The sequence below is a fragment of the Chiloscyllium plagiosum genome, unplaced genomic scaffold, assembly GCF_037043375.1.
Source record: "Chiloscyllium plagiosum isolate Xiang-an unplaced genomic scaffold, Cpla_swu_hap1 HiC_scaffold_40, whole genome shotgun sequence".
Lineage (NCBI taxonomy): Eukaryota > Metazoa > Chordata > Chondrichthyes > Orectolobiformes > Hemiscylliidae > Chiloscyllium > Chiloscyllium plagiosum.
The window spans coordinates 25,094,397-25,106,165 of record NW_028270178.1 but is presented as its reverse complement, the minus strand read 5'-3'; the positions used below and the strand labels follow the sequence as shown (position 1 = coordinate 25,106,165).

The 11,769-nt window shown below is 46.2% G+C and overlaps 2 protein-coding genes across 2 annotated transcripts in view; both read left to right on the top strand.

The window, feature by feature from the left end:
* Positions 1–3,508: 3,508 nt before the first annotated feature.
* Positions 3,509–11,769, top strand: part of LOC122546086 (NACHT, LRR and PYD domains-containing protein 3-like) — a 28,309-nt gene continuing 20,048 nt past the window's right edge. The window contains 4 exon segments of the mRNA XM_087981742.1: positions 3,509–4,201; positions 4,543–4,709; positions 6,748–6,919; positions 7,023–7,088. The gene's annotated coding sequence lies outside the window, so the exon portion shown is untranslated.
* Positions 9,047–10,159, top strand: LOC148138414 (NACHT, LRR and PYD domains-containing protein 3-like). Its single transcript, XM_087981741.1, has one exon. It carries the CDS (start codon positions 9,191–9,193, stop codon positions 10,157–10,159), a length of 969 nt encoding a protein of 322 aa, XP_087837867.1. The 5' UTR covers positions 9,047–9,190.

Below are 11,769 nucleotides of genomic sequence, written 5' to 3'. Positions count from 1 at the left end.
GTGTGACCCCCCAGTAAGATCCGAGGAGCAGTAAAATCGACGTTTCGGGCAAAAGCCCTTCATCAGGAATGCAAGCAGAGAGCCTGAAGGGTGGAGAGATAAGTGAGAGAAGGGTGGGCTGGGGAGAAAGTAGCATACAGTACAATGGGTGAGTGGGGGAGGGGATGAAGGTGATAGGTCGGGAGTGGATAGGTGGAAAAGAAGATAGACAGTTGGGACAAGTCATGGGGACAGGTCTGAGCTGGAAGTTTGGAACGGAGGTGAGGTGGGGGAAGGGGAAATGAGGAAACTGTTCACATTGATGCCCTGGGGTTGAAGTGTTGCGAGGTGGAAGATGAGGCGTTCTTCCTCCAGGCGTCTGGTGGTGAGGGAGCGGCGGTGAAGGAGGCCCAGTACCTCCATGTCCTCGACACAGTGGGAGGGAGAGTTGAAATATTGGGCCACAGGGTGGTGTGGTTGACTGGTGTGGGTGTCCCAGAGATGTTCCCTAAAGCGCTCTGCTAGGAGGCGTCCAGTCTCCCCAATGTAGAGGAGACTGCATCGGGAACAATGGGTACAATAAATGATATTGGTGGATGTGCAGGTAAAACTTTGATGAATGTGGAAGGCTCCTTTAGAGTCTTGGACGGAGGTGAGGGAGCAGGTGTATGCGCAGGTTTTGCAATTCCTGCAGTGGTAGGGGAAGGTGCCAGGATGGGAGGGTGGGTTGAAGGGGGGGGCGTAGACCTGACCAGGTAGTCACAGAGGGAACGGTCATAGCGGAAGGTGGAAAGGGGTGGGGAGGGAAATATATCCCTGGTGGTGAAGTCTGTTTGAAGGTGGCGGAAATGTCAGCAGATGATTTGGTTTATGTGTAGGTTGAGGAGAAAGTGAGGTCTGCAGATGCTGGAGATCAGAGCTGAAAATGTGTTGCTGGAAAAGCGCAGCAGGTCAGGCAGCATCCAGGGAACAGGAGAATCGACGTTTCGGGCATAAGCCCTTCTTCAGGAATGAGGAAAGTTTGTCCAGCAGGCTAAGATAAAAGGTAGGGAGGAGGGAATTGGGGGAGGGGCGTCGGAAATGTGATAGGTGGAAAGAGGTCAAGGTGAGGGTGATAGGTCAGACTGGGGTGGGGGCGGAGAGGTCAGGAAGAAGATTGCAGGTTAGGAAGGCGGTGCTGAATTCGATGGATTTGACTGCGACAAGGTGGGGGGAGGAGAAATGAGGAAACTGGTGAAATCCGAGTTCATCCCTTGTGGTTGGAGGGTTCCTAGGCAGAAGATGAGGCGCTCTTCCTCCAACCGTCGTTTTGTTGGGGCGATGGAGGAGTCCAAAGACCTGCATATCCTTGGTGGAGTGGGAAGGGGAGTTGAAATGTTGAGCCACAGGGTGGTTGGGTTGTTGGTCCGGGTGTCCCAGAGGTGTTCTCTGAAACGCTCCGCAAGTAGCCGGCCTGTCTCCCCAATATAGAGGAGGCCACACCGGGTGCAGAGGATGCAATAGATAATGTGTGTGGAGGTGCAGGTGAATCTGTGGCGGATATGGAAGTTTCCTTTGGGGCCTTGGAGGGAGGTGAGGGCGGAAGTCTTGCACCTCCTGCGGTTGCAGGGGAAGGTGCCGGAAGTGGAGGATGGATTGGTGGGGGGTGTGGATCTGACGAGGGAGTCATGGAGGGAGTGGTCTTTACGGAATGCTGATAGGGGAGGGAGGAAAATATATCCTTGGTGGTGGGGTCCGTTTGGAGGTGGCAGAATCCTTGGTGGTGGGGTCCATTTGGAGGTGGCGGTTGGTATGTGTAGGTTGGTAGGGTGGAAGGTGAGCACCAGGGGTGGTCTGTCCTTGTTACGGTTGGAGGGGTGAGGTCTGAGGGCAGAGGTGTGGGATGTGGACGAGATGCGTTGGAGGGCATCTTTAACCATGTGGGAAGGGAAATTGCGATCTCTAAAGAAGGGGGCCATCTGTTGTGGACCTGGTTCTCCTGGGAGCAGATACGGCTGAGGTGGAGGAATTGGGAATAAGGATGGCATTTTTGCAGGAGGTAGGGTGGGAAGAGGTGTAATCCAGGTAGCTGTGGGAGTCGGTGGGTTTGCAAAAAATGTCGGTCGTCATTAATGGAGATGGAGAGGTCCAGGAAGGGGAGGGAGGTGTCAGAGATGGTCCAGGTAAATTTAAGGTCAGGTTGGAATGTGTTGGTAAAGATGATGAATTGCTCAACCTCCTCGCAAGAACACGAGGTGGCGCCAATGCAGTCATCAATGTAGCGGAGGAAGAGGTGGGGAGTAGTGCCGGTGTAATTACGGAAGATCGACTGTTCTATGTAGCCAACGAAGAGACAGGCATAGCTAGGGCCCATACGGGTGCCCATGGCTACCCCTTTGGTTTGGAGGAAGTGGGAGGATTCGAAGGAGAAATTGTTAATGGTGAGGACCAGTTCTGCCAAACGAATGAGAGTGTCGGTGGAAGGGTACTGTTGGGGATGTCGGGAGAGGAAGAAACGTAGGGCTTGGAGGCCCTGGTCATGGCGGATGGAGGTGTAGAGGGATTGGATATCCATGGTGAAGTTGAGGCATTGGGGGCCAGGGAAACGGAAATCTTGGAGGAGGTGGAGGGCGTGAGTGGTGTCTCGAATGTATGTGGGGAGTTCCTGGACTGGGAGGGATAGGACAGTGTCGAGGTAGGTAGAAATGAGTTCAGTGGGGCAGGAGCATGCTGAGACAATGGGTCGGCCAGGGTGGTCAGGCTTGTGGATCTTGGGAAGGAGGTAGAACCGGGCAGTGCGGGGTTCCCGGACTATGAGGTTGGAAGCTGTGGATGGGTGATCTCCTGAGCTGATGAGGTTCTGTATGGTCTGGGAGATGTTGTTTTGTTGAGGGGGGGCTGGGGTCATGGTCGAGGGGGCGGTAGGAAGAGGTGTCCTCGAGTTGGCATTTGGCTTCAGCAGTGTAGAGGTCAGTGCGCCAGACTACCTCTGTCACACCCTCTCTCCCAGTCACCTTCACTGTCTTTTTCACTTACCCTTTCTCTTACTAGCCCTCTAACTCTGTTGCTCCTCTCTCTCTGTCACCCTTCCCTCTCCTTGTCTGTCTCTCTCACACACACTCTAAGAGTTAGAGTCAGAAGATGTTGGCCCTCAAATGATAATGATGGGTCTGGAGTTCATTCATGAGTGACTGTTCTTGACAAGAAAGTGAAGTGGGAGTTCACAGGGGCATGCTGACATGGGGCACACAGACACAACATGGCCGCTGAGCCATAAGTTGGTTACTTCGCACGCTACACGGCTACTGAGCCATTACATGGAAACATACAGCAAAGCATACGCAGATACTGCCTGAGGCCAATAGGATATCAGCACAATAGACACAGAACATAGATGATCAGTTTAAGGCAGGTGGGGGACAGAATACACATCAGTAACGTCTATTGCTCATCGAAGTGTCTGAGTCCAGCCACCATCCTCAATAAAAATGTTAACTACCTGAGACTACTTGTATACAAGTGTAAATACTTCAAATTTGAATAATATAAAACAATCTTTCTTCTCAGGAAAAGCGATCATAACCAATTACTACAGCAATGAACATCTGCGTGGCTGCTAAAACTGTCAATGACTCTAATGTTTTCTGTAAACAAAACTTGCTGTAAAAAACAAAGACTCGATACTTGAACTATTATACCATGAAATGTGTAAAATATCCTGACATGTGCTCCGAGGGTGAGAGAAGGCTCGCAGCTGACAGCCGTGCTGGCGGATGTCTGTCTCTCCCTGGAGCTCCAATTTCTTTATACAATCAACTCTGTCATTGAATCCCAATTCTGACTCAGAGACTGGTGATTTTCCCCGCCTGGTCAAATCCACTGCCCATACATTCAGAAATGGAGAGTTGTTTTTAGCACCTCGATAGATGTGGTGCATTTCAAGATATCTGATCTGTTAGTGAGTTAGGCTCCAAGATCAGGAATCTGCACTTTCTTTAGATTAGATTAGATTTTAGATTAGATTAGATTACAGTGTGGAAACAGGCCCTTCGGCCCAACAAGTCCACACCGACCCGCCGAAGCGAAACCCACCCATACCCCTACATTTAGCCCTTACCTAACACTACGGGCAATTTAGCATGGCCAATTCACCTGACCCTGCACATCTTTGGACTGTGGGAGGAAACCGGAGCACCCGGAGGAAACCCACGCAGACACGGGGAGAACGTGCAAACTCCACACAGTAAGTCGCCTGAGTCGGGAATTTGTTCCAATGTTTTCACTGTCTCTGAGTTTTGAAAGCTGTTCAGGAATTATTGTCAGTTGGATAAAGAGGAATCTCTGGAATTTGTAATTCAATATTAATGTAATCAAGAGTTAGTGGTGGAGGGAATGATTAAGGGATGGTGGCACATGTCAGTCACGTTTGACAAATATGGCCAATTTTGAAGAATAGGAACAAGCAGATTGTACAGATTTCAAGACCATGCTGATAAAGTGGTTCACAGGTACATACAGTTACTCAATATAAAAGGAATGACTGACTGACTGGGTATAAAGTTTTATTCATGTTTGTGCTCACAGGTCCAGACTCCACAATCACTAAGTTCTTGAGAGAGTGTAAGAGCTACTAGCTATTCCGGATGGTGAAATTCTACTGGGACAGACTTGAGCAGGCGATTGAAGAAGGGGTCGATGGTCTCAGCTCATTGTTAACATTTGAGAGGATTTTCAGTGGAAAAGAACATTCAGTAAGTGGAAGGGACACAGAATGGTTCCAATTATATAACAATCACAAACTGGCAGAATAACAATAAAAGGATATGTTGGATGAAGAAAAAGACCAAAGTTTTCAAACTTTGGGGGGGATCGGATCTGGATTGAATGCCTGGGACTCAGTGATTTTATGACTTGTTAAGTATTGGTATACCTGATGTCATCAGCTTAGAAGAAGTTTTATCCTTTCATCACTTCAACTAATTCTCAACTACAATCTGAAGCTGTAACTAACTTTACTATCTCTGTGTTCTTTGTCCTTCGACTGAGCTTTTAATTCTTTGTCCCCTACATCACAAATATTGCTTGCTTTTCCCTCTATTATTCCAGTGTCTCCTATCTCAGTCTGCGAGTTGATGAAACACCCATCCATGCCTTTGACACACGAAGCAATAATACTTTTTTCAAACTCATTCACGGGATAAGGTCATCACTGGCCAAGCCAGCATTTATTGCCCACTGGGCAGTTAAAAGTCAAGCACATTGCTGTGGGTCTGGAGTCACGTTTTGGCCAGACCAGGTAAGGATGGAAGTTTCCTTCCCTAAAGGACACCAGTGAACATTGGATTGTTTTTTCCAACAATCATTAATGGATTCTTGATCATCATTAGATTTTTAATTCCAGATTTTACCGAGTTTGAATTCCATCACCTGCTGTGGTGGGATTCAAACCCGGGTCCCCAGAGCATCACCCGGATCTCTGCATTAACAGTCTAACGATAATACCACTAGGCTATTGCCTCCCCAATAATTTAAATAATACTGTGACAGACTTCCCTTTGAGCACATTAAACTTCAGTCATCCAAAGCCTTTTTGCATGTACCCTATCCCACCTGACTGCCACTTAGTTCGCATTCTTTTGCTTATTTAATTCAGTGCTGCTGATGCTCACATGACTATCATTCAAATACCCTGCCTCCAGTTTAAGTCCGTTCATGGCCTGTAACCCTCCAGGACCACTTGAAATCTGTGTTCCCTCTGAGTCTGTGTTCTTCCTTACACGGTACCTTCACCTGCTCAGCGGTGACTGGGTTTGAATCAAGTTCAGCGTGATAGTGAGACAGAGATGGTCATGCCCTTGAATGGGGAAGGAAGGCAGCAAATCGGGCTCTTAATTCAGAAACTGATCAATTGACAATTCTGTGCCATGAGCATTACTTCTCACTTGTCAACCCAATCCAGGCTGTCGGCCGGGGCTTGCTGCACATGGTTGAACGCAGTTGATCCCAGGACACAGTGCTGAGATACTGTTACAGTGATTGTCTGGAGCTGAAATAATTGTCTTCCTAAACAATGAGCATGTGCTTTTGCACAAGATATTAGGCAAACAAGTGAAGTGTTTTCAAGAAAAAGGTAATTGACATGAACCGTAATTTTGAATGATGAACAGTTTAGACTGGAGGGGCTGAATGGGCCAATTCTGTTCTTCACTGTTTTGTCCTTAATCAGACTGGATCATGCCCAGTAACTATACTTAAAGCAACTCTGAGATACAGTTAATGGAAAAGCCATGCTCGGGGGCAAAATGGCAAATTTAGGATCCTATCTTTCCAGAAGTGGTTTACAGTATGCTCACCTATTCACCATGGATCAGGATATGGTACAGTGACTGCTTTCCAGGCTCAAAATAACTGGGGTATCCAATTCCTGAGGAGATCCCTTTCTTCTCATTACCAATATTGATCTTTATCTCCATGACCATGGATGGCACAGGGGCACAGTGGTTAGCACTGTTGCCTCACAACACTAGAGACCCGGGTTCAGTTCCCACCTCAGGCAACTGTCTGTGTGGAGTTTGCACATTCTCCCCGTGGGTTTCCTCTGGGTGCTCCGGTTTCCAGTTAGGTGAATTGGCCATGCTAAATTGCCCGTAGTGTTAGGTGAAGGGGTTAATGTAGGGGAACGGGTCTGGGTGGGTTGCTCTTCAGAGGGTCGGTGTGGACTTGTTGGGCCGAAGAGCCTGTTTCCACACTAAGTAATCTACTCAATCTATAAATGATTATTCTTTCCAGGCAATCACTGACCTCATGGAGAAGAGAAACCAGGCAGACAGTTCCAAAATGCTGCTAAATCTGGTGATGGAGAAAAGCCCTCAGGCCCAAAGGGTGATGTGGGATTCCTTTGTGAAAATACGTCATGGGGTCCCAAAGTTGGATAAAATACTAAAAGAAATAGAGGAACATGGTACAGTAGAGTCTCATATTATTTCATTTCAGATTGGAGCACTTCATATTTTGCCACAATGTTGCACAGACCAGAATTAATGAAATCTAAATAATCTGAACAGGTCCTGATCTATTTCATTATATGGATATGGTCCGAAATCTATCCGAAACACCCAGTCACCTCAAAGGTAATTAATAATATGGATATTTTAAATCATTTTATTTCATTTCTGCACCAGCATGTTTGACTTTAGCTATTTGTTTAAGGTTTCAAAATTTGAGAATCTGAAAGTCAGAGCTGGGAGACATGATTCTAATTGGCTTGAATTTCAACTATTTTGCGTAGATTCAATGTATACAGTTCATGCAGTTTATCACGCAGCGTGAAAGTTGCATCAGGTACCCAATACACCGTACACACCTGGCAGGATCCTTATACACTCTGAACTCCAGTACATGCCTGGCAGGGTCCTTATACACTGTGAAACCCAGTACATGCCTGGCCTGGTCATTATACACCCTGAAACCCAGTACTTGCCTGGCCTGGTCATTATACACCCTGAAACCCAGTACATGCCTGGCAGGATCATTATACACTCTGAAACCCAGTACATGCCTGGCAGGGTCCCTATACACTCTGAAACCCTGTACATGCCTGGCAGGGTCCTTATACACTCTGAAACCCAGTACATGCCTGGCAGGGTCCTTATACACTCTGAAACCCTGTACATATCTGGCAGGGTCCTGTTACGCTGTGAAACCCTGTACATACCTGGCAGGATTGTGTTATGCTGTGAAACCCCGTACACGCCTGGCAGGATTGTGTTACACTTAAGTGACGCTTGCTAAACACATATTTTAGAATATGAATTGTAGTTCTATCTCTATCATGCTTATTGTGTGGAAATGAGAGCATTACTGTAAGGTTTGACACAGTGACAGCAAATTAATTTGTGGTGGTGGTCCCATTCATCTGCTGCACTTGTCCTTCAAAACTGGAGGTACAGTCTAAAGAATCAGGTAAATTGTGGCAGTGCATCTTCCAGAAGATGTACATAGCTGCCGTTGTGTGTCCACAGTGAATGGGGTGAATATTGAAGGTGATGCAACTCATCCCAGTCCAACATTTGCACTAACCCAAGCAAACGGAGAGAATTCCATTCACCCATCTGGGCTTGCAGTTTGTAGGTAGGCTTTTGGGGGACATGAGGTGAGTTATCTGTGAGAATTTGTAAGATAATGTCTGTTATAAGACTTATTATAAACCTTGAAGGGAATATATCACCTTCATAAAAATCTCCATGACCAATACTAAAGATTTTGAATTCTTTCTCAACTGTCCTTTGCTTACAACTCACATTTTAATGCATGGATGTTTAACTTCTGCACAAATTGTGTTGGCTCTGTGCTTGTAATGCAGCATTTTACTGTCTTCTTCAAAAGACATTTTGACTTTTGTTTTCTTTCAATGTTAATATAACTAACATGGAGAACTGATTTCTGTCTGTTCCAATTGAAGATGTTCAACAGAAACACAAGGAGACACTCCATGTCCAAACTGAAATACTGCGAGTGAATACTATCCTCATAAAGGTCAAGGTGAAGATTTTCCAGCTGGTTGGTAGATATACTGAGCTATCAGTTATTTCTACTGTTCGAGATCGGACACTTGTCGAACATGAACTGCTAGCAAGAGGCCGAGATCATGAAGAGTGGAGGGAGAAACATCTCCAGAAAGTACTGGAAAAAATCCGACCTGATCAGTTGTTCCACAGCAGTTTTTCTCCCCGAAAATATACTGGAAGTTCAGAAGCACTGAGCGGAGTCCCAGGAATTGGAAAATCAACAATGGTACAAAAGATGATTTATGACTGGGCCACTGGGAAAATATACCCAGAGTTCCAATTTATATTCAGTTTTAAATTCCAGGATTTGAACATTATTAACTGTCAGATAAACCTGAGGAATCTGATATTGGATCAGTACCCTTACTTTGGGACTACTCTAGAAGAACTCTGGAAGAACCCAGAAGGATTGCTCTTTATATTTGATGGTTTGGATGAATTCAAGAAGAGTATTTATTTTTCTGATAATCGGAGAGATACAGAACCTCGGCTCATGTGCAATGATCCTGAGTGCTGATGTGAAGTATCTGACATTGTGTACAGTTTAATCCAGCACAAGCTGCTCCCTGGATGTTCAGTGCTCGTGACCAGCCGTCCCACCAGATTGCATTTATTGGAAAAGGCTGTGATCAGTATCTGGGCTGAAATCCTGGGATTTGTTGGTGATGAACGGAAGGAATATTTCAGCAGGTTTTTTTGAGGATCAGACAGTGTCAGCAGCTGTTTACAAGTATGTAGAGGAGAGTGAGATCCTGTACACCATGTGCTACAACCCTTCATACTGCTGGATCCTCGGTCTATCACTGGGTCCCTTCTTCACACAAAGGAATAGGAAACAACAGCAGGTTCCCAAGACCATCACCCAACTGTATTCCTACTACATTTACAACATTCTGAAAAACCATAGCCGTCAGATTGAAAATCCCCGTGATGTGTTTCTGAAGCTTGGTGAGATGGCCTTCACTGGCATCTCTGAGAAGAAGATTGTGTTTAGAACTGGAGACTTGATTCAGCACAGTCTGCAACCTTCCCAGTTCCTGTCTGGATTTATGATGGAACTTTTGGAGAGAGATTATTCTGCACAGATTGTGTGCCACACATTCCCACATCTCACCATCCAAGAATTTGTAGCGGCCCTTGCCCAATTCCTGACTCCTGATCCCAGGGACATTCAGAAATTGCTCAGTGAGGCCTATAGTAAGGAAGATGGGCGATTTGAAATATTCATCTGTTTTGTTGTGGGTCTCTCCTCCCCACAGTCAGCTTATCCTCTGGAAGAGTTTCTGTGTCCGTTTCTTCATCAGACGGTCAATCAGCCTGTTGATTGGATGATGGACATTGTTAAAGGACAGATTGGAAACACTAAGACTATAACTGGTAAAAGAAACCTCCTGAATACATTGCACTACCTGTTTGAGTCTCAGAATAAATCACTTACATGGAACTCAGTGAAAGATGTGGAAATATTTTCATTAAGTGATTTGAGACTGACCCCAATAGACTGTGTCGTCCTCTGTTTTGTTATTGAATTCTGTGATTCACTAAAAGAACTTGATCTTGAGAATTGCTACATTCAGTACGAAGGACTGCAGCGATTGGGACCCATACTTCACAAATGCCGAGAGCTGAGGTAACTATCTGTCTCTAATTTTTGAGCAGCCATGGATTGTGTCTTTTCTCCATAATGAAGGGAGACGAAGAATTCAGTTGGATCAGAGAGAATCATTTTCGATACAATTTACTAAGAATGAATATTGATGACAGATTCCACTAAGACTGAAGTTGGATGAACTTTGGATCATTCGGGAGGCAGAGGGGGTTATTGACAGGACTTACAGAGAGGTAGCCACTCCCCAGATAAAAGAAAAAGACAGATGGCTGACAGTTAGGGGACAGAAAGGGAACCGGCAGGCAGTGCAGGGATCTCTTTTGGCCATTCCCCTCAATGATAAGTACACCATATTGGATACTGTTGGGGTGGATTACTTGCCAGGGGAAAGCAGTGGGGCACCTGTTACTCAGAAGGGAAGGGGGAAGAGGAGCAGAGCAGTAGTCATTGGGGTCTCGATAGTTAGGGGGACAGATAGTAGGTTCTGTGGGGACAAGAGAGATGGTTGGTGTGTTGCCTCCCGGTACCAGGGTCTGTGATGTCTCTGATTGTGTTTTTGGAATCCTTCGGGAGGAGGGAGAGCAGTCCCAAGTCGTGGTCCACATTGGCATCAACGACATAGATCGGAAGAGAGATGGGGACTTGAGGCAGAAATTCAGGGAGCTAGGATGGAAGCTGAGAGCTAGGACAAACAGAGTTGTTTTCTCCGGTTTGCTGCCCGTGCCACGTGCTCGTGAGGTGAGGAAGAGGGAGAGAAAGGAGTTGAACACGTGGCTACAGGGATGGTGCAGGAGGGAGGGTTTCAGGTTTTTGGATAATTGGAGCTCTTTCTGGGGTAGGTGGGACCTCTACAAGCAGGATGGGGTACCAATATCCTGGGTGGGAAATTCGCTAAAACTATTAAGGTGGATTGAAACTAATACAGCAGGGGGATGGGAACCAAATTTGTAGGACAGGTACAGAAGAGGATGAGAGTAGGGAGTTCCAAAATCAAATATCTGACACTGGCAAGCGAGAACTTGGATTGAAGTGTGTGTACTTCAACATGAGGAGCATCCGAAATAAAGTGGGTGAACTGGCAGCGTGGGTTGGTACCTGGGACTTCGATGTTGTGGCCATTACGTAGACATGGATAGAGCAGGGCCAGGAATGGCTGTTGCAGGTTCCAGGATTCAGATGTTTCAGTAAGAACAGGGAAGATGGTAAAAGACGGGGAGGTGTGGCATTGTTGATCAGGGACAATATTACAGTTGTAGAAAGTAGTATTGACTGAGGTTAGAAACTGGAAAGAAGAAGACACCATGCTGGGAGTTTTCTTAAGGCCTCCAAATAGTCCCAGAGGAAAGGATAGCAAAGATGATTCTCGATAGGAATGAGAGAGACAGGGTAATTGTCATGGGGGACTTCAACTATCCAAATATTGACTGGGATCACTACAGTACGAGTACTATAGATGGGTCAGTATTTGTCCAGTGTGTGCAGGAGGGCTTCCTGACACAGTATGTAGACAGGGCCTACAAGGGGCGAAGCCACTTTAGATTTAGTACTGGGTAACGAGCCTGGCCAGGTGTGAGATTTGGAAGTAGGTGAGCACTTTGGAGGCAGCGATCACAATTCTGGTAAGGTTTACTTTAG